Genomic DNA, 24093 nt, shown 5'->3' on the forward strand with positions numbered 1-24093 from the left:
GGGTGTTCCATTAAGTCACATTATCTTCTGCATATAAAGCTTACTAGGTCATCTGTCTGAACACACCTGTGGGGAGGGTAGCTTCTTTCCCTGAATAAGTTTTCCTTCCCTGTTTTTCATATTTATTCTCCCAATCACCAGTCTCAGTTGGCAGCACATATCTTTTTCTCCTTAGTTTTCCATGTTCAACATTCAAATAATCATATATGTGCTACAATTTTTTTTCTCATAATTTGTCTTACATCCACCCTTCACTTACTTTTTATTGTGTACTTTATTTGGAATAGCTAGGGTATTTTTTTTCTGTTGGTCGTTTCTAACTTTCTCCTGCATGTAGCTATAATAAAATAAACATATTTGTTATTTTCTCCTTAAAAGAGTCATAGAACTAGACACAGTCAAAAAGTGTTGAAAAATCTTTTCAAACTCCTTTCTCCTCTAACTTCGCAATTTCTTTTCCATGCAAGCAATATCTGCTCCCCCCACAGTAACTTCATCTCTCATCATGCATTATCCAAACATTTTCATATTTCATGTTTTAAATGTGTTTATATGTCATAAAATATGTTTTAAATATTTACGTAATTCTTCATGCCTCTTTCTTACCATGAAATCTTTTGCTAGGGTAGAAAGCTAAGCTTTCCAAAATGCACTATCTGGAGTAGAATTCATATTTCCAAAAAAAATAATACTGAAAATTAGACATCTATAGATGAAAACATAAAAGACGATTACTTTATAAAGCATTCCAAGCTTGCCACCCTCCCCAAATCTATATGCACAGAACTCTTTAAAGTCAGTAGGAGTTCTGCCCCAACAAAGGCTTCATGGAAGGGGGAAAAAAAAAGAATTTAAACATAAATAAGTAGAACAAACTTTAATAAGCTCTCTCAATAAGTGTTTACCTGAGGGACTGGAACAGCTGCAATGTAGAAACCTGTTTAATAACCCTCTGTTAAATAGTCTTCTTTATTTAAATTAAAATCCAATGCAGGCTAAGTTGTAAACAAACAATATTTACATAATATCAATTTCTAAAAGTAGGGTAATATAGGGATCTTCTATTAACCAAATTTTTAAAAATATTGTATTGTTCTGCTTTTCTTTTCATTCTAATATTTTGAATGATTTATTAAAGCCAACTCCATAATTGTACATAGAAATAACAAAGCAAATATACTTTGTGTAGCAAAGTGGCTTGCTGGAGCATATCAAGTAGTTTTAAAGAAAGTAAACAAATTAATTGCCAATTTTCTCACAGAATGTGGTTTCTTAAATGATGAAAACCTTATAAGACTTCTTTAGGATTTTCAACAGCCATGAAATACTGAAGACTAATTTATCTTCTTTGCCAATGTTAGTAACATATGCAAGAATTTACTTTTCTCCAGTTTCAGAAAAATGAGGCTTTTGTTTTTCTGGAAACTTCACTGCTTCTTTCTCATCTGTAGTCACAATTCTCAGTTTATGGCACTGGAATTATTCCATAGCGATTAATCCAAAGATATAAATATGATAATGAGTCCAAGAAGTAAATTTATAGGTTCCTTCTTATCTTCCCTCTTTTCCCATCTTTAACAAACAGTTTCTTAGAATAAAATACTTAGGGAAAATATTCTGAAGTGAAACTAACAAGCAAGGTTATGTTTGAATTGAAAGAGATTTCCATGCTCTTCTTTTTCATCCCAGATATCAAACTCCACCTGAGGGCAGGCTGATCTTGAACAGCTTGGGTCATGCTAATGTACCAAGTTGGTGTCTTGCATATTTTAAGTGACCTGTAATAACACCGTGTTAAAACTGATTTTTCCCCTCTAATTTGTTCTCTGCTTCTTCAATCATAGGAACAACGTGTGCATCACCATTCATGAGATCATGAATATTTTAACAACAAGAGTATATTCTGTATATTAAAACAACACTGTGTTCCTTCTTAATGATGGCCATCCCATGAGGCAGAATTGAAGCTGTAATATGAGGGTTAGATTTTATATATCTATGTTCAAAATTTGCTACCTTTTTGGAGTTCCAATCACATGGAATGTGACGGAGTCTCAGGGCAGCACTGCAGGAACTTGGAAAGTCTAGTCCATTTTTATCAGATAAAATATATTTAAGATTTTCCGTATATGAGGAATAAAGCTTCTGAAATGGGTTATTTTTAATGGGAGATGCTCAAAGTATAAAACCTAAAAAGGGGACAATCCTTTGAAAAGGACTTTGAAAAGGACTTTGATGGTACTAATAAAGGGGAATAGAAGTTAAGCTCAGGTTGCCAACTTATCTTTTTAATAGTGTTCCAAAAAAAGGCACAGGGTCATTGCCCTTTCCTTGATGACCATATTCTGGGGACACTGTGAGGTATTTGAAATCTCAAGCATGTTTTAGACATTTAACTAGCTTCACCTGTGCTGTGACTTTCTCATGTCCCCTGTATCTTAGTAGCTTGTCAGGTTTTATTTCTCTGAGGAATAAAGGCCAGAGAGAGAGAGAGAGAGAGAGAGTTAAAAAGAGACAGTGCTTTTGTGTATCTTCCACTGAATCAAGAATCCGAACAAAATTATCATTGGAAAAGTACCTGTGCTAAACACAAAATAATATGGAACCCAGAAAATTAATACAAATAAACTACGTATTTTATATGGAATCATAATTTTTGTGAAATATTTGTAATTTCTGATCAAATGTTTGAAGGTAAAACATTGATTTTTTTCTTAATATTTAACACTAAAACAAATGTTGCTTTAAGAAAAATAATTGATATGTGAAATTTGATGTTGCTAGACTTTAAGATCTAACTCACAAAATTTCAATTACGGGCTAAAGGTTTTGCTTATTTTTCCTGTTTATTTAATTTCTTTCTTAATTCAGGACTTTTTTTTTCTAACAGGAGTATACTATATTAAAATAATCTAATACAGGGTTATTTGGAAATGGGTAAAAGTGGTCAGAAGGTACAGACTTCCAGTTATAAGATAAATAAGTCCTGGGATATAATGTAAAGCATGATGACCACAGTTAATAATACTGTAACATATATTTAAAAGTTGCAACAACACAAATATTGTATATTTGAGAGTTACCAGAACAAGAAAAAAAAAAATAACTGTAACAACATGTGGTGATGGACACAAACTAAATTTAAAATTTTATTGTGGAGATAATTTTACAATATATACATACAGCATATTATATATATCAATCATGGTGTACATCTAAAACTAATACAATATGTATGTCAATCATATGTCAACAAAACCATTGCATGCTCAGTCATTTCAGTCACGTCCGACTCTTTGCGACCGTATGGACTGTGGTCCACCAGGCTTCTCTGTCCATGGAATTCTCCAGGCAAGAATACTGGAGTGGGTTGCCATTACCTTCTCCAGAGGATCTTCCTGACGCAGGGATCGAACCCGGGTCTCCTGCATTGCAGGCAGATTCTTTACCATCAAACTACCTGGGAAACAAAACATTAAAATAACCGAATACAAACTCTTACAACGGGTTGTCAGAGAAGAGGTTATAAGAATGTAGTTAGATATACTAATCTAGATATTAAAATTTGTGGAACATCTGTGGAAGGTTAGCATAACTGGTTAAAATATGGGATGAACAGATGCAATGCTCCCCTTCTCCATGATCACAGACAGATTTCCTGCCCTGGCCAGAGACCTCCCAGAGATGTGCCATGGGGGATGAGTAAGGTAGCATGTATCTGTCTGTGCAAATTCATCATCAGTATGAAAACAACAAACTGGCAAAGAGAATTAATTATTGCAGATATTGTTGTGTTTATAGGCTTAAAGGAATATGTGATTTAGGCTTAGATGACGTGGAAAGGAAAACTGTGATTCAGATGTAGAATATAATCTTTGAAAATCTTGAGTTTTCTTTTTGGCTAAAATAAATATAAGAATAACAAGTGCTTTTAAGAGTCAAATACAGTATGTACATTGAGAAAGCATTTTTTAAAAAATATCCATACACATTTGCCTCATTGTTAATTTGTTTTCCATTGTACATCTTGGTATTAGGTCAGCTTGATTCTCTGACACTTTTAGAGAGTTATAATAATCTATGGGCTTCCCTGATAGCTCAGTTGATAACGAATCTGCCTACAATGCAGGAGACCCCGGTTTGATTCCTGGGTGGGGAAGATCCACTGGAGAAGGGATAGGCTACCCACTCCAGTATTCTTGGGCTTCCCTTGTGGCTCAGCTGGTAAAGAATCTGCCTGCAATGCGGGAGACCTGAGTTCGATCCCTGGGTTGGGAAGATCCCCTGGAGAATGGAAAGGCTACCCACTCCAGTATTCTGACCTGGAAAATTCCAAAGGGGGTTGCAAAGAGTAGGACACAACTGAGCGACTTTCACTTCACTTCATAATAATATATAATGGAAAAAAGTACATATTAACTCTCTACTACTCACTCATTCACTCAATGAACATTCAGTGTATTTCTACTGTGTGCCAAGTTCAGTGGAAGATACAGAGGATACAGAGATACAACCATTGCCTTCCCTTAAAGAAGTTACAGTCTAATGGCTAAGGACAAAAAGGAAAGACGCAGACCTTAGCTAAGCTATTACTGCCTTTGACGAGACTTGAGGTGGACCTCATTTTGAAGAGATTAGGAAACAGTTGCTGGAGGATGTGACTCTGAAGGTGAGTACTTGAGACATGGGAAAGAGATTCATGAATTAAGACGCAAAATCAAGATAAAATACACCCAAGTGTGAAAACTAAAAACAGCTGAGCAAGACCGTGACTAAGCTAATATTAAGATAGCATGAGATGAGGCTTAGCAGTAGAAGTTGAGACCTTGAAGGGTTATATTCTCTGCTAAGGTCTAATTACTGAAAAAGATGGAAGACTATTGAAAGGGGTTGTGACATGATTATAAGTGCATTAAAAAAAAAAAAAAAAAACAACACTAAATAGAAGACACACAGACTGCAAAGGAAAAGATAATATTGACCCTATCTTCAGGTAACATGATTGTCCACATAGAAAACCCATGAACTAATAAGGAAGTGAAACAAAATTGCAGCTATAGATCAATTCACACTAACCAACTGCATTTCTACATACTAACAATGAACATATAGAAACTGAAATTTAAAAAATATACAATACTATTTACAATTGCTCCAAAGAAAACTAAATATTTAGTTATACACATAATAAAACATCTACAGGATCTGAAAATGCTGATGAAAGAAACTGAAAATAAGAGACCTAAATAGAGAGACATACTGTATTCAAAGATTGAAAGACTCAACATGGTAAACATGGCCATTCTATTAAATTGATTTATAGTTATAATGCAACACCTATTAAAATCCCAGAAAAGTGTTCTGTAAACTTAGACAAGTTAATTCTGAAATTTATATAGAAAGACAAGGACCTGGCATAACTAAATCAATTTTGCAAACGTATAATTAAGTGGAAAGAATAACCTTACTTGACATTAAGAGTTATGATACAGCTATGGTAATCAGGAAAGGGCGGTGTTAGTGAGGGGATAACACATACCAGTGGAACAAAATAGAGAACCTGAAAATGAACCACAAAAATATACCCAACTGATTTCTGACAAAATAGCAAGAGCAATTTGATGCAGGAAAGATACGTTTTCAGGAAATGGTGTTGAATATGGACCTCTGCTCAATATTATGTGGCAGCCTGGAAGGGAGGGGAGTTTGGGGGAGAATGGACACATGTACATGTATGGTTGGGTCACTTTGTTGTTCACCTGAAACTGTCACAATATTGTTAATCTGCTATACCCTGATACAAAATAAAAGGTTAAGAAATTAAAAAAGAAATGTTGAAGCAATGAACTATTCATAGGCAAAAAAAAAAAAAAAAATCTTGCCCTTACACATAAAATTGACTCAAAAATAGGTGGACTTATATTTAAAGTGTAAGACTATAAAACATTTAGAAAAATATGAGAACATCTTTAGAAACCAGGTGTCAAGTTTAACAATAATAATAATTTAAAAGCCCATAAAAATAGAAAAAATCATTTATACTGCTCACTCTGTTTTTATGTATATTCACAATTTTCCATAATCAGATTTTGCTTGCTTTATAAAAAGGAAAATTTGATAAATTGGACTTCAATAGAATTAAAAAAATTTTTGCTTTGGAAAACATCTTTGAGGAGGATGAGAAGAAAAGCTATGGACTAGGAGAAAATATTTGCTGACAACATATCTGACAAAGAACAATTATTAGAATAGATAAAGAGCTCTCCTAAGTCAATAGAAAAAAAAGACACCAAAACAAACAAGCAATCCAATTAAAAAATGGACCAAAAAAAGGAATATACATCTTGCTGAAGAATATACAGATGGAAAATATGCACATAAAAATATGTTCAACAAAATTAGCCATTAGAGAAATGCAAATTAAAACCACAATCAGATATCATTACACAATGTCAGAATAGCTAAAAGAAAAAGTAGTGATGATGCCAAATATCAGTGAGGATGCTGAGAAACCTTACTGGTGGTGTATAAAATGACACAGTCATTCTGGAAAAGATTATGGAAGCTTCTCACAAAACTAAACATATACCTATCACAGAATCCAGCAATTGCACTCTTGGTTTCCCAGAGAAATGAAAACTTATGTTCACACAATGACTTGTACATCAATGTTCATAACAGCTTTATTCATAAGAACCAAAACCCAGATGGTGCTAATGGTAAAGAACCTGCCTGCCAATGCAGGAGATTTAAGAGACACGGGTTCAATCCCTGGGTCTGGAAGATCCCCCAGAGAACAGCATGGCAACCCACTCCAGTATTCATGCCTGGAGAATCCTATGGACAGAGGAGCCTGGTGGGCTATAGTTCATGGGGTGGCAAAGACTCAGATATGACTGAAGCAACTCAGCACGCATGTCATTGACCCAAATGTCCTCCAGTAGGTGAATGTTTAATCAAAGTGTGACACTAGTCAGCAATAAAATGGAATGAGCTATTGATACATGAAGCAACCTGGACAGATCTCTACATAACTGGACTGGGTCAAAAACGACAATCTCAAAAGTTTACATATGGCATGATTTCCTTCATAGAGGATAAAACTGTATGGACCTAACAGAAGCAAAAGATATTTAGAAGAGGTGACAAGAATACAGAGAACTATTCAGAAAAGATCTTAATGACCCAGATAACCATGATGGCATGATCACTCACCAAGAGCCAGACATCTTGGGAGTGTGAAGTCAAGTTGGACTTAGGAAGCATCACCATGAACAAAGCTAGTGGAGGTGATGGAATTCCAGTTGAGCTATTTCAAATCCTGAAAGATGATGCTGTGAAAGTGCTGCATTCAATATGCCAGCAAATTTGGAAAACTCAGCCGTGGCCACAGGACTAGAAAAGATGTTTTCATTCTAATCCCAAAGAAAGGCAATGCCAAAGAATGTTCAAACTACTGCACAATTGCACTCATCTCACATGCTAGTAAAGTAATGCTCAAAATTCTCCAAGCTAGGCTTCAACAGTATGTAAACTTTGAACTTCCAGATGTACAAGCTGAATTTAGAAAAGACATCAAATTGCCAACATCCATTGGATCACGGAAAAAACAAGAGAATTCCAGAAAAACATCTACTTCTGCTTCATTGATTACACTAAAGCCTTCAACTGTGTGGCTCAAAACAAACTGTGGAAAATTCTTAAAGAGATGGGAATACCAGACCACCTTACCTGCCTCCTGCAAAACCTGTATGCAGGTCAAGAAGCAACATATAGAACTGGACATGAAACAACGGACTAGTTCCAAATTTGAAAAGGAGTACGTTAAGGCTATATAATGTCACCCTGCTTATTTAACTTACATGCAGAGTACATCATGTGAAATGCCAGGCTTTATGAAGCACAATATTGTTGGGAGAAATATCAATAACCTCAGATATGCAGATGACACCACCCTTATGGCAGAAAGTGAAGATGAACTACAGAGCCTCTTGATGTAGGTGAAAGAGGAGAGTGAAAAAGCTGGTTTAAAACTCAACATTCTAAAAACTAAGATCACGGCATCTGGTCCCATCACTTCATGGCAAATAGATGGGGATACAATGGAATGTGTGAAAGACTTTATTTTCTTGGGCTCCAAAATCACTGCAGATGGTGACTGCAGCCATAAAATTAAAAGACGCACGCTCCTTGGAAGAAAAGCTAAGACAAACCCAGATAGCACATTATAAAGCAGAGACGTTACATTGCTGACAAAGTCCATCTAGTCAAAGCTATACTTTTTCGAGTAGTCATAAATGGATGTGAGATTTGGACCATAAAGAAGGCTGAGTACCAAAGAATTGATGTTTTTGAACTGTGGTGCTGGAGAAGACTCTTGAGAGTCCCTTGGATTGCAAGATCAAACCAGTCAATCCTAAATGTAATCAACCCTGAATATTCATTGGAAGGACTGTTGCTGAAGCTGAAGCTCCAATACTTTGGCCACCTGATGTGAAGTGCCGACTCACTGGAAAAGAGCCTTGATTCTGGGAAAGGTTGAAGGCAGGAGGAGAAGGGGACGACAGAGGATGAGATGGTTGGATGATCTCACTGACTCAATGGCCATGAGTTTGAGCAAATTCTGGGAGATGGTGAAGGGCAGTGAAGCCTGGCATGCTGCAGTCCATGGGGTCGCAGAGTCAGGCACGACTGAGCGACTAAACAACAACAGAGGATGATAGATTAGTGATTGACAAGAGATACAAATGGGGAGTGGAGATGGTTATGGCTGTGGTTTTGCAGATCCTTGTAATGGAAATCTTCCATATGTTTATTGTGATGGTGGTCACATAAACTTACACCTGTGGTAAAATTAGACAGAACTAAGTATAAACACATAAAAATGAGTGTATGTAAAGCTGACGAAATCTAATACAGTCCATGAATCCTATCAATGTCAACTTCCTGGTTGTGAAATTGTACTATAATATGCAAGAGGTCAGTTTGGGGAGAAGCTATGTAATAGATATAAGGGAAACCTATCATTTCTTACAGCTGCATAAAAATCTATAATTATCTCAAAATAGTTTTACAAAATCAGTCAAGGTGAAGTATAGGGATAGAATGGTAATGAGGGTGGAATACACAAGGGTCATTGGATGAGTGCGTGTGATTTTAGGAGGGAAGTGCTGAAAAACGACATGAACTATGATGCCTGTCAGGTTTCTTTCTTGGACTTTACTCACCCAAGGAGAGAAAACAGGAGTAGCTGACTCAAGAAGAAAAGTGATGAATTCAATTTTGATTTCGCTGAGTTTATTTTCTGTCAGCCAAGCACAGTATGTAAAATGTAATACAAGAAGGAAAAACAGGAATTTCTGGAGAAGAGAAAAATACACAGTCTTTTGCTGGGATTTTTTATGTATACTCTTCACATAGCATTTCAACACATGAATGAATATTAAAATATCAGTAACCTGTATATCACGACAGGGGAATTTTTGCACTCAGATGCAAAAGTAAATATATAAAAGTATCTGTGGGGATCTCAAAAGATAGCTGAATAAAATGAACTGCATATCCATTATGCAATAAAATAAAAAGGAACTGAGTTACCCACTATACGTGCCAAGTTCTCCATCGATGTTCAGAAGTATTATTCTGCTTAATACTCATGATAGCCCTCAGAAGTTGTTTTGTTATCTATATTTTCTAAGCAGAGAAGTTAAGTCATTTGCCAAATGAAACAAAGCCAATGAGTTACTTCTCAGGCTAGAATTTGAATCTAGATGTGTTTGACTTCTAAGCCCATAACTCTCCACTGTCTTAAGAAGCTTGTAGACAGTGAGGGAGAGCAGACCATAAAACCTTAAAAATTGCAGTTGTGTTTAGTTGCTCAATTGTATACTTCTCTTTGCGACCCCATGACTGTAGCCCACCAGGATCCTCTGTCCATGGGACTTCTTCAGGCAAGAAAACTGGAGCTGGTTGCCATGCCCTCCTTCTGGGGATCTTCCCAACCCAGGGATTGAACCCAGGTCTCCTGCATTGCAGGAGGAAAATTGCAGACTCCATATAATGGCTTATTTAGGGGTTTCGTTGGGTTAAACATATACATTTAGATTTGTAAGTTCAATTTCCTACAGGGAAATTTTAAAGGTTCTATTTAGGTCACTTGCCTCATCTCTACAGGATGGCATGCTAGTTTGGCATCAATTGGTTATTGATGATTACCCATTCTCTGGATGCACCTGGCATGTCTGTCTTGGAAAGGGGTTAATTTTTGTACTAATCACTAAGTAGTCCTAACAACAACAGCCCCTTCTTTTGATTATTTTCCAGTTAACAGGTCAGATGATTGTTGTTTTTAGGTGTGCAGGCTATATAAATTCCTTAACAATCATCTTTCAGCTCAACAATCATCTTTCAGCTCAACTAAGGCAAGCAGAATAACAGTAGAGGTCTTCAGTTCTGTATTCGCAAATTTACATGCTATGTTAGCTCCGACTTCATTAACTACTAACTAGGGATACCCTAAGCCTCTACAGCCGTAAACAAGAAAACAAAACAAAACAATCTTTGCATCTCTACAGAAAACCCTGTGCACTGTAAGAGTTGTTTTTCTTCTTCTCTGGAGATTTTCTATATACTCTGTTGTTTAGTTCACAACTTTTCTTTGAGGTATTCTATTTCAAAATTTCAAGATTGACACATCATGCCTAAGATCTCCCGGGCTTGAAAGTTGATTCAATTTAAGACTATACATCACAGTCCAATTTACTTATTTCACAAATCAAGAACAAACCAAATCTTGAAAAGGTAATTTTCAGGCAGAGATTGGGCGTCTCTCTTTAATCAACATGTATGAAGCTTCACTGTTTCCAAACACTTTTATTATTGTTATTACTCAGTAATCTAGCTTTAATTTTGAAAGGCATTTCAACGGAAACTCTCCACATTCCATCCCATATCCATCAAAATGCAGGCGCAGACGTGAGTAGTATACCTCCTAGAAATACTAAAAAGGTGGGTGGTGGGTGGATTTGAGGATATTAACGAGATCTGAGGCTGTTGGGTCAGTTCATTTTGATTCTTCACCTTTCTAAAGCGTCCAAACCTGAGGTGTGGGTTTAACTTCTCTCTATTCACGCCACCTAGTGGTTACAAATGTTATACGTTTGGTTTTAAGGAAGATGCCTAAATGACTGGGGGGCGGGGTACACGAAAAACACAACGCTTGGCCGCGACAATTTCCTAGTCTCTCACATCACCTACCCCTCACAGGGACAGCTTTAACTACTTTAACCATTTCAGATGTGTGCGTAGAGAGGCGCAGAGAGAATGAAGGGGACGCAGACTCACGGAGACGCACGTCCTTTGACGCTGACATTTAGAAAAGGGTTCTAAATCCTTCCTGTCATTTGCAAAGGACGGGAAAAGGAGTTGTGGCAAGACCTGGACCGAGGTGACTGTCTGACTTTTCAGTAAGTTGGACAGATGACATATTAACTCCTGCAACGTTAACGTCTGGAGTGAACAAATAAAGAGGGGGAAAGCACTTAAAAATTCCGCCGCGGGGCTTTGCAGGTCTTGCTACCCAGTAGCCCTCAGGAGACAGCCAATTCCTGCGCGTTCCGCTCTGCTCACTCTCCTTCCCAGCTTCTGTCTCTCTCTCTCTCTTTTTTTTTCCCACGCTCGCTCGCCTTGAACCGGGACCCAGGCAGGCAGAAGCAAGGCGTCGGTCCCCTTGCTCCTCTCCTCCACCAAACCACCGCAGCCGAGCGCGTGAAGCTTCCCTTTGTTCAACGAGGCTCCGCTCTCCTCCCCAGCAGATCCACCTGGACGCTCTCCCTCGGTGACATTTTTGCGCCGGGGCCGGTGGGTGGCTGGGGTGGAGCGAGAGGAGCCCGAGGGGGCGGGGGCGGAGAAAGGTCAAGCCGAGGGAAAGGCAGGAGACGCCTTTCCTAACCTGCGTGGCGGGGCGGGCGCGCGGTTATTTATTTATTTTCTCCTTATTTATTGATCGCACGAGCAGAGCGGCGCGGGGAGCCCGGGGGAGATGCCGGACCACCCACTGGCGGGGAAGCAGCGAGCCGCCCTCCCGCGCCCCCGCGCTACCGAGCGCCCCTTGCCTCCGCGCTCCGGCGTCTGCCCGCGCCGGCCCCGGCCCCGCCGCGCCGCCGCCGCCCGCCCGGCCGCCCCGCAGCCCCGCCGCCCCGCCGCCCCGCGCCGCGCCGCTCCGGCCCCGGCCACCGCCGCGGCGCAGTAAGTTGGCAGCACCCAGTCCCCTCCGTTCTTGCCTCCCCCGCACCTTTTGAACTTGTTGCTGCTGCTCGGCTCGCCTGCGCCTGGCTTTTGGAAGGTGAAAAGGAGGAGGGAGGCACGGAGGGATGGGGGAAGGGGAAGAAGAGCTCGCTTGAGCTTTATTTATGCTCCCATCGGCGCGTCGGCTTAGGCTGCTCGCGAGCTGCTTTCTCGGGAGCCCTTTCCGGGTGCACGACGAGGAGAAAGTCTCTATGCAACTCAGCCCCGGCGCGCACTTTGCCAGGTATGTACCGCGGGCGAGGCGCGTTCCGCGCGGAAGCAGATGCTGCTGCCGCGGCAGCGGCGGCGCCTGCCAGCTCCCGGGCGCTGTAACTGTCACACTGTACCTGAGCTGAACTTGAAAAGAGAGTGAAGGGGCGATTGGGCGAGCGCTTTCGGCACAACCCGGGGGGTGCTCGTAGACGCGGGGAAGGAGGATCTATACTAACGCCCCCCCAGCCCGGCCCACCGCCCAGCACCTCCGTCTCTGCAAATATACGGCCCGAGGAGTCGAGGCGGCGACCGGACTCCCCAGGAGACGTGGGGGCAGCGGCTGTGACCGCATCTTGGAGGCTACTACAACAGGTCGCCTTTTTGAGACTCCTTTGGCGGGAAGGGCCACTTGGAAAAGGGAAGGTTTGAAAGAGCTGAAAGGGGGGGGTGGAAGGGTTCCCTGATTCTTCAACAGAATACCACTCAGTGACTGTCCTTGTCTCTATCCTACACAACACATACTGACCCCACGTTATCCAGACTGTGTCGGGGAAGAAATCAGAGACACCTGTTTGAAATCAACGGCAGCATCTAAAGTCACCCGTGTACTTATTTGTGCCAGGGCTGGCCCGGTCCAACTGCTGGAAAGAGGTTTGGTTAGGTTCTGTTGGGGGTGATTGTTAGGACATTGTATTTTCCCCCTCCTGCTACTCCAAAAATATTACCTGTCTTTGAGGGAACTTGCCCTTCTGCGAACTGTGACTTCATCAGGAGCCCTCCGTTGAATAAGGCCGATAGTGGACCACGTGTCTCAGTAGTGTTTTCTTTGACGGGCGGAAGTGGGTGACTGTGGCTACATTGAGGGACCGACAGTAGAGACTTGATTGCCCTTCCGGCCTCTGCTTGAAGGAACCATGGCGGCGGGGGTAGCAGCGTGGCTGCCCTTTGCAAGGGCAGCGGCCATCGGGTGGATGCCTGTGGCCTCGGGGCCCATGCCAGCTCCCCCGAGGCAGGAGAGGAAAAGGACTCAAGATGCTCTCATTGTGCTGAACGTGAGTGGCACTCGTTTCCAGACGTGGCAGGACACCCTGGAACGTTACCCAGATACTCTGCTGGGCAGTTCAGAGAGAGACTTTTTCTACCATCCGGAGACTCAGCAGTATTTTTTTGACCGTGACCCAGACATCTTTCGCCACATCCTGAATTTCTACCGCACTGGGAAGCTCCACTACCCTCGCCATGAGTGCATCTCCGCTTATGATGAAGAATTGGCCTTCTTTGGCCTCATCCCAGAGATTATTGGCGACTGCTGTTACGAGGAGTACAAGGATCGCCGGCGAGAGAACGCTGAGCGTCTCCAGGACGATGCTGACACGGACAACGCCGGAGAGAGTGCGCTGCCCACCATGACCGCTCGGCAGAGGGTCTGGCGGGCCTTTGAGAACCCCCACACCAGCACCATGGCCTTGGTGTTCTACTATGTTACCGGGTTCTTCATTGCCGTCTCAGTCATCGCCAATGTGGTGGAAACAGTGCCATGTGGGTCCAGCCCGGGTCACATTAAAGAACTGCCCTGTGGGGAGCGGTACGCCGTAGCCTTCTTTTGCCTGGACACAGCCTGTGTCATGATCTTCACAGTGGAGTACTTGCTTCGCCTGGCGGCGGCTCCTAGCCGTTACCGCTTTGTGCGCAGCGTCATGAGTATCATCGACGTGGTGGCCATCCTACCGTATTACATTGGGCTGGTGATGACAGACAATGAGGATGTCAGTGGAGCCTTTGTCACGCTCCGCGTCTTCCGGGTCTTCCGGATCTTTAAGTTTTCCCGCCACTCGCAAGGCCTGCGCATCCTGGGGTACACGCTGAAAAGCTGCGCCTCAGAGCTGGGCTTCTTGCTCTTCTCGCTCACCATGGCTATCATCATCTTCGCTACAGTTATGTTCTACGCCGAGAAGGGGTCTTCGGCCAGCAAGTTCACCAGCATCCCTGCTGCTTTCTGGTACACCATCGTCACCATGACAACGCTAGGGTAGGTGCCCTCAAGGGAAATGGGATGGAGTTTAAATATGTGATTGTTGTGCAGATATTAAGTTTATATACTTATTCAGAGCAAATAATCTTTCTCTTTCTTAAATGGTTTTAGGAAAATATTCTTTAAATGGTTTTGAAGAACTCTTTTGATCTATGAAATGAGTATGGTACAGTGATTGAAGTATTTAGGGAGTTGCTGGCCAGTGTTGAAAGTTAATGCCTGAAAGTGATAAATACATAAAGTTTAGAGTTCCTGAGCATAAAGATCATTAATATTATATGTATGAACACATAAAAATACAATGACAGTGAAAAACACAAAATTCGTGTCCAAGTAAAGGTATGAAAATACAAACTATGTATTGAAATGCCTAGAAAGTGCTTCAGTCATTAAAACAAAAAAAAAGTGCTTCAGTGTATTGAAATGAAAAGTTTCCATGTATATTTGAAGTATTATTTTCATATGAATACTCTGGCATACACTTTTCCACTAAGAAATATAATTCTCATTTTACAACATTTTAAAACATAGATTATAAATATCATCAAAGGATTTTGTGATACATATGCACATATTCATCTATATGTATTTTCATCATGGCTGATAAGTTATGCAGTGTTTTAGAATATCAGAACTGAAACTGATCAACTCAACAAAATGCAGTGGAATGATATTTGCAACATATTTAAGATTTTAAGTTCATAGTTTCAAATAAAGAAGCAAATGACTTATCCACACATTTTTTTAAGAAACTGCAGATCCCATCAGGCAATGGGCCCATGTCCACATAGAGGGCAAAGCAGTAGCTGATGAGATTGATGGTCACCAAGGGCTGGTTGTATTAGGGAATTTGGCGTCTTGATTTCCTTCTAGAATTCTTTTCTTCATTATTTTATTTGGCATTAATGGTGCTTTGCAACCAAAGGGACATATTCTGAATTAATATTGTTCTTTAAAATAAAATTTAAGCTAGAATTAAGATTTTTAGATGATTGAAGAAAGATATTAAATTATTACTCATGTTAATTAAACTGCAGAAAAGTAGCAGCATTTATATGTTAGGGACTACGGTAAAATAAAATAAGATCCTTTAACTTTTATGAGTTCTTAGATAAGCCAGGTAGTGATGTCAGTGCCATTCTTTCTTCAGCTCTATGCTGCTTTTCTTGCATAATTAATCAGTTCAATAAGGATTTGGTAATGGCTGTAAGAAAAAAAGTTATTCCCAAGGCTGCTTTTTAAATTTTGTGTTTCATCCTAATTTAATTGCCTTCTTTAAATGACAGTGTGGTTAAAGTTAACTTGATTTTATTAGACATATTGTATTGAACAGAATTTCTCATGTTGTTCTATGGCTAACTAATGGAATATTTTAGATGTGAAGAATTTTTGGCTAAGTTAAGAAATTGTGGTAAAGTAAAATATAGTGACTTATGGTTTTGATTTAGTCTCACATATTTTTGAAGACCTACTGGTGGATTTGTAAAAATGAATCAGTGAAAATTCTATATCCAGTTGTTTGTATTTTCCTTTTATCGTGTTGGTAATTTTGGAACACATTTTGAAGAAGATGCAGAATACCTTAGCACTGTAGGTGCTTAGTTCTAACCAAGAGATTTGTTGTGTTTATGTCATTTGAAGTCTTTATTAAGGGCAATTGGATAGTGTAAATTACTAGAAGAACTTCAGATGAGAAGTACACATGAATAAAAAGAGGACTCTATGTTAAGAGGAAATGAAAGAAGAAGTATTAAAAGGAAATATATTTTAAAAAATTAGGTGTCTCTGGAAGTGTTTTTCATGAAGTATCAGTAAGTCATTTTAATATTATATGCCCTCTACCTGATTGAATATAGGCATTATTATAATGAATGTTGATGAGGTGCTAATTTCATCTGGCTGTAAAGTTCTAGTCCAGATATGAGAAGTTAGTATTATTTTAAAGCTTCTTTTCTGAAATGACTTTCAAATTTTTATTTCATTTTGAAATTTATTTTTGTTTTCAGGAAATGATGAGGAAATGTTAACCATTAATGACAATTTTTGTTATATAAATAAAGTGCTCAGAAACCTCTACTTTTTAAAATGATTTGAGAAACTAAATCATAACACCTGAGTAAAATCTATGTGATTGTTTCAGTTTACAGGTTCTTTATGTTACTACATAAGAAAAGTTAAATAAACACACTTTCTCAGAACTTGGAAGCAAAAAGGGAGTCACTTTTTAGACTTAAGTTCCACTATAGTTGAAAATTTTAATTTTCAGGAAATTAAGGTAATTAATAATCCTGATGAAATATAGCACTCTAATTTTTAAGATGTAGAAATGTTGATGAAATCAAGATACAACCCATTTATTGGAGAACATATATGAACATTTAACAAAGCATATGCTTTATAATATAGCCAAGTTTCCTCAAAAAAAGTCTTCTGTTTCTCATCAAAATATGTTTATAATGTATTATACTTTCCTGAAAAAATAGATTAAAAAAAACCCTGCCTTTTTGGTGTCTTAACTTTGGTTGCATTGTGACTCAACAGCTTTATTTAAGAGTAGAAAATATTCAACAAAGCCATTACTTGAATTTAATTTTTACGCTGTAGTCTTGTGTAATGAAGTGTAAGATTCAAACTTTTTGGAAAATATGCAGTAGTTGAAGGTAAAATCAATCTGTGCCTGATAGATGACCAGAAATTTCCCATTACAGTGAATGAGCTCCATTACGTGGCTATTATTTTTAATGGAGCTAATGTTCATCAATTAATGATAATAGAAGTGAAAGTGGAATCTTAGACAGTGGTTTTTGAAAGTTCGGTTCATACAAACATTATCTACAAGAATTTTGTACTTCGGAACTGGCAGAATTATCTGTTACCCTCTCAGGTCGTTTTAGGCACTATTCAGGTGGTTTTTTGGTCTGAAGAAATGAGTGGGGTTTACTATTATGTATTCAGCAAATCATTTTTGTACTCCCTGAAATAGCAAATATCTGATTATTCTATATTTTACCCATACTCATTATATAAGTAGTTAATTAATTTGCCAGTAAAATGGAAACTTTAAAATATAATTTTAAGCCTACCCACTTCCTATTAATTAAAGTTGGAAATATCAAAAACACAGTTTTCAAAACGAATGAAAGAATGTCAGAAAAGTTTGTTTTTTTTTTTTTTTAAACAATGTTTAAATCGAATGGCCTTGTATGTCTCTTCCTCCATTCCATGGAGGAATTCCATTCTCTTTCTGAGCATACTTGGTGACCTCCATGAGGCCTTCATGACCTCTTTACTCTCCTCCCTCCCTCTTTTTCTATAATGTAATCTTTAGTTACTACCCTAAGCTGCTTTGGGCAAGTAAGAACCTGGAACTCCTCTCTTGTCTTAATGACCTCTGGACAGTAACATACCATTGTTATTTTTCAGCGGGAACCAGGGATGGAACATCTCCTGCTTTGGTAGGTAGATTCTTTACCACTGCACCACCTGGAAAACCACATGCATAAATATTGCTAAGTGAAGGTTACTCAGTCATGTCTGACTATTTGCAACCCCATGGATTGCAGCCTGCCAGGCTCCTTTGTCCATGGGATTCTGCAGGCAATAATACTGGAGTGGGTAGCCATTTCCTTCTCCAGGGGATTTTCCCAATCCAGGGCTTGAACCCAGGTCTCCTGCTTGCAGGCAGATTCTTTGCCATCTGAGCCACCACGGGAGCTCCTAATGTGTTAATCAAATATGTCTTTACAAGGTGCAGGGGAGGGTACCAAAATTTATATCTTTTGGTGAAGAGCCGTGCTGTGAGTAACATCCATTTTTACTTTGGCATACTACAACACAGTTTTACAAAGTTCTTTATAGCTCATGTTACTTGAGAATTGAAAATGAATTTATAAAGAAATGTAGAAAATGTGATATATATTCCTCTTTTAGCATTATGGGCAACCAACTCTTAAGTGTGTACATTTTGTTCTAGTCACCATTTGAATTAGAGATAATATTTGACATGAGATATATTTTTAAAAAGTGTGTATTTACCCATCTTTCTGCATTATTTTCTATGAGCATTTTCTTGGTTGTTAGACACAGGTATGTCAGGAAGAGATGATATATATATTTTGGGTGCAGCATCCTAGAAAAGGGATAATTTTCTAATTTTCAGTGGGTCTGATATGATATTCTTTTTTCTTTTCAGGATTTCTTTTTAAAGTACAGATAGACTTGATTGTATATATATTTTATTTGTGTAGTCACTTCATTTAATTTTGATGTCATGCACTTTGTATTTGTGTAAACTTTCCTCCCAATTTTACTCATCTTTGAAAATGAATTAATGAAGTTCAAATTTCTTATTCCCTAATTTCTGAATTATTGGTGGAAGGAAACTTAGATGTTATCTATTTAAAATCCATCATTTTACACATACAAGATTTTTTTTTGCCTGCTCATAATTACACAGTCAATATTAGTGGTACTTTCTGAAATTTCATTTTTTACTCTTTTTATTCTCTTAAGACCTTAAAACATTATCTAGGAATGTGCAATAATAATTATCTGGGGGTTACTGCTGATGCTCAGAGATAAGAAAGGAATAAATTTGTTCTTTACTGCATTATTTTAATGCATTTCTCTCCTAGTGCTACTCTCTATGACTCACGTTTTCCACATCTCTCAGCATCACTGCTAACTCTGCAGTCATTCATACCATACTGGAATTCATCATGAGGTACCTAGTTAATACAACACAAGCATGTATTCTTATCTGGTGACCTATTAGACCATTTGGGGGAACCTACTTAATGGTGAAATCGTACCTGGCCTGATGGATAAGAAAGTGAATCAGTTATTTTGTCTGAGTTATCTAAAAGAGAGTTGGCCTGTGGATTGTTACACACTGTACAATTTAACTTCTCTTTCACTGAAAGAAGGGGAATGGTGAAAAGACCTTCCCTGAAAAGGAGGTATTGTCCTTCTGAGCTGTAAGAATAATTTTGCTCTTTTTTCCCCCTACTCTCCATATGTCTTATATTGTTTTCTGAGTATGTATGTGTGTATATGTATATAAATAGGCATTATTTTCCCACTAACTTCAGCAGCTACATTTGATGGTGTGGGATATTAAAGAGAAACTCAGGGTGAGATGCCATCTTTACATGTCTGTGTACATCTGCCTTTCTCCTTGTGTTAATAGATTCCATTGGAATTCTTTGTCCTTTAGTTTTCTCCTTTGAGAGCCAGCTTTTACACTGATCTCCTTGAAGCCTTCTCAGCCTCTCAAACTTACCTCATCTGTAGTTGAAATTACACTTGACAGTAGTAAGTGCTATTTTTTTTTTTTGGGGGACATAATTTATGGTTTTACGTCTTGCCCACCTAACTACATTGAAAGGCTTTTGAGATTGGGGTCTGTACCTTTTGGAGACTTGTTACCTGTGCTGATGACCATGCTGTTAGAGGATGTGTGGACACCATGGAGAGCTCCTTAGCCATAACTTGTACCATTGCAGCATTAGCAAGAGTCCACTAATCTGATCTTATGCTTTGTTCTGTGTTAAAAAAAACACACACACACCTTGAAATTTGTTATTTGAACACTTTGTCTTTGGATGTACTACAATCCATCCTTTTTATTTTTCTCTTTTAACTAAGGAGGGCTGGAAGTCATTCTTCTCTGCAAAGTTAGAGTTAAAGGCTGTCAATGGCTATTTCCTTAATCAGTTTGCTTTCTGGTGAAAGCTGGGTAAATTGCAGGTGGCTCTGGGAAGCATATGGAGATATGTTATAATGTAAGTGAATCTGTGCAGAGATGTACTGTCTTCTCTTTCAGGCTCAATCTCTTTCTAAAGATGAGTAACTCAAGGGACACAAGGGTCAAAAAGATACCTGGATGACAGATATTTAGTCACTAGAAAGGTATTCTCTGTCTTAGCCAGTAAACACAAATTGGACTTTTTTCCTTTATTTAGGTTCACTCGTAACATGGAATTGTTTAAAAACAGAGAGCTATTGTCTGTAAATAACATATGAGATAAATATATTCTCTATTCAGGAAGAAATTCTCATTCTATGTGACTACAAGGTGGGTTTACAGAATGTAAATATATGTGTAGTTACTTATTCTGGCACGGTACAGTCAGTTTTGTGCTGAAAAGTTTGACAAATCTGTTATGTAAAGAAGATCCGAATCATAAAAAGTGTGGGGAGAGTAGGGAGTGAGTTATCAGAAGTTAGTAATGAGAAAAACATAACAGAAAAGAGTAGGATGACAGTTGAAATAATGTCAAATAGAATGGGAAAGTTTTGTTCTAAAAGTAAAAGGTCTTGTCCCTTTTGTTCTTACGTGGGCCTCATTCTTCCATCTTTCTTACTTTCTTCACTTTTTAGAACACCAGGAACAGTGCTTTTGGAAACCCAAAGTCTTACCAGTTATTTATGCTCTCAGGAGATAAAAATGTGACTCATAGGGTTGAATTACATTTAATAGACTTCTGTTGATCACTTGCTGCCTGTCTGTGACCACAGTAGTAAGCATAATAGCCAACTTTCAGACCTTAGAATCTGTGTATTCTAGTAGGAGAAGCAGAAAGTGAATACAAATATATAATGTAGTTCCAGGCAGTGGTGGGTGCTATAAAGAAAATAAGGGTAGGAAGTGTGCTATTGTGGATAAGGTAGAGTAAAAGCCCTTCCAAGGGTGATGATGGCTTTTTGAAAGGATGAAGAGGGTCCTCTGAATATCTGGATGAAGAGTTTAGAAGAGAGAAAAGAAGTACCAAGATGCATGAGACAAGTGCTCGGGGCTGGTGCACTGGGATGACCCAGAGGGATGGGATGTGGAGGGAGGCGGGAGGGGGGTTCAGGATGGGGAACACATGTAAATCCATGGCTGATTCATGTCAATGTATGGCAAAAACCGCTACAATATTGTAATGTAATTAGCCTCCAACTAATAAAAATAAATGGGGAAAAAAAAAAAAAGTGCCAAGACTGCAAGGCAGGAGGAATCTTGGTGTGTTCCCCCTAAGGCTGTAATTGAAGCACAGTGAGGGAGGGTCTTAGTAGCAGATACTATCTGAAAGGTAGTTGCGATGACATGACTTTGGACATCGTGGACCATAGTAAAGACTTTTTGGGTTTCATTTGAGACATAATCAGGAGACATTGGGCTTCCCAGGTGGCACTAGAGGTAAAGAACCCACCTGCCCATTCAGGAGACATAAGAGATGCAAGTTCTATCCCTCAGTTAGAAAGATTCCCCTAGAGAAGGACATGGCAACCCACTCCAGTACTCTTGCCTGGAGAATCCCCATGGACAGAGGATTCTGGTGGGCTATAGTCCATAGAGTTGCGATGAGTTGGACACAGCTGAAATGACTTAGCACCCACGCATGAGGAGACATAAGAGAGTTGTGAGCAGGGTAGGAATGGGATATGGTTTCTGTAATAAAATGAGCCCAAGCCCTGAAACATTTAAAATCTTAAAATACTCATTTTAACATTAATTTCTTTCCCGTATATAAATTCTCATTCTTTGCTAGATTCATTATACTTACCTTAACTTAAAATTTATATCCAATTATTCATGAGATTTTCCAGAAAAATGGAGTATTTTATGAGTGCGTGATTAAATTCTTCCTAGCTGACAAAAATAAATCTAGTTCAAATGAAAAAACTGAAATTCCACATTTTAGCTGAAAAGACAAAACTGGTTCTCAATAGAAATGGAACAATCTGGGAAATGACTGAGGATAATTCTTTATTTTGAATATAGATTTTCAGACTTAGAGTTGTCAATGCTAATGTTAGTGTTTAAGAATATTACCAACACTTTGGATTCTATTTAAAGATTTTTCTTTTGTTTTTCAGTCTTGTATAGGTACCAACTTGAAATACATATATCATCTTCAGGTGTTTTGTTATTTTTGTGAGTTTGAAAGCAAAAGTGGTTTACGTGTCTTGAAATCTGTGAAAATTGCCAGAGGATATGTATTTTTAACTCAAGTTAAATTGGGACCAGCTTGTAGCAAATGTATAATGAGAACTAACAGAGGCATTGCTTTGTTAAGAAACACTGTGTTAGAGAGTAAAACATAATCATGAATGGATAATTGGAGAGAACTTGAGTTTGGAAGAACAAGAATTGGATTAACGGCATAAAGGTATCTATCTATCCATCTATTTGTCTATCTCCCCAATAAGCAACTTGTGAAAATACTTCCTGTATCTAAGGGAATTCAGTGTGTTATCTCACTTGGACATGTTCTTTTCGTTAAAACATCTGCCCTCCAAATAGTTCTGCATCCTACCCAGAAGTTCTATCCAAGAGGTTTGATTCCTGGTGGAACAAACTAGGACTTGTGGGGGTATCACAAAGGAAAAAGTCCTGGCATGTACTTTCCTTTGACTGTGGGGAAGGTGAAAATGACAATCACACTCTCATTTTTACTATCTTTTGTATATTTTAAATGGAGAACTGGTTTCCTTTCAGTGTGCTGCAGAAATTAAGCTTTCTAAACCTATATCAATATTAATGCATTTTGGAGAAAAATCCTTATGCATATTATTTTGGATAACACTTTGGGACTTATGAAAATGTTTCCAGTTCTTACCAAATGTAGTGTTTTGGAAATGAAAAATAGGCATATGTATTTGTATTCTTAAATTAGATGGACCTAGTCATTCACATTAGACATTTTGTTGGTCAGAAAAGAATGTGCTTATGGATTCTTCCTAATGTCTGATTTTTGCTGTAGTAAAAAGGTATTAAAATCATGGAATTTCGAGGTACAGGGCTCTTTAGAAATCATCTTGTAGATAATTCCTAATTTCCTTGAAGAAAACAGGAAAAATAGAACTAGTTAGTGGAAGAACATAAGCTAGATTTCTGGGGGAACTTTTAAGGTCTAGTGCTGTTTAGAGCGCAATACACTGGAAGTCTTTCCTTCGTATTTCTTTCTCTTTAAACCAAATATTGCAAACAAAATCAGGTAGTGTATATGCAGACTTAAAAAGACCTTAGATGATTATGACATTTCATTGTAATATAAATAAAACTTAAGTCACTTTCAATGACTTCATATTATATATATGTATGTATATGTTATATGTATATTTCATAGTCCTCCATTAGATTATAAATTGTTTATGTAATAATACATATGAAATGAATGTTTGTGTCTATATATGAATGAAGGGACTATGAACTGGTAACAGAGATAAACAAATTCATTTAATAAGTCTCATTTTATTCTTCTCTTGGTTATTTGCTAAATTAACAATTTGCTAATCTGTTAAATCTTATTGAAACTAGAAAGAGTTCATTATTGAAGTTTCAGCTTTGAATTTAGACAGTTATCTAAAGAGATGATTTTGTTGTTTTTAACATTAACAAATTTGAAAGCAGGCTATGAAATCAGTGTTAAATAATTTGTTTGACTTGTTTTGGTCTAAAGAGCAGAAATTCAAAATTTGAAATATCAGATTCGTTTACATTTTGCTCCAAAAACATTAAGGTATGTTTTATTCATTAAATGAAAATACATATTAAGATTCAAATTAAATAATAC

General features: G+C 38.3%; 1 protein-coding gene across 1 annotated transcript in view; it reads left to right on the plus strand.

Moving 5' to 3' along the window:
• The first annotated feature begins 11944 nt into the window (after nt 1–11944).
• The window catches only part of KCND2 (potassium voltage-gated channel subfamily D member 2), a 545404-nt gene continuing 533255 nt past the window's right edge, over nt 11945–24093 (plus strand). The window contains exon 1 of the mRNA XM_043463559.1: nt 11945–14527. Within this exon, the coding sequence (XP_043319494.1) occupies nt 13413–14527 (1115 nt within the window). The 5' untranslated portion in view covers nt 11945–13412. The remainder of the gene's footprint in view (nt 14528–24093) is intronic.

This window comes from Cervus canadensis, chromosome 3 (genome assembly GCF_019320065.1).
Source record: "Cervus canadensis isolate Bull #8, Minnesota chromosome 3, ASM1932006v1, whole genome shotgun sequence".
NCBI classification, from domain to species: domain Eukaryota; kingdom Metazoa; phylum Chordata; class Mammalia; order Artiodactyla; family Cervidae; genus Cervus; species Cervus canadensis.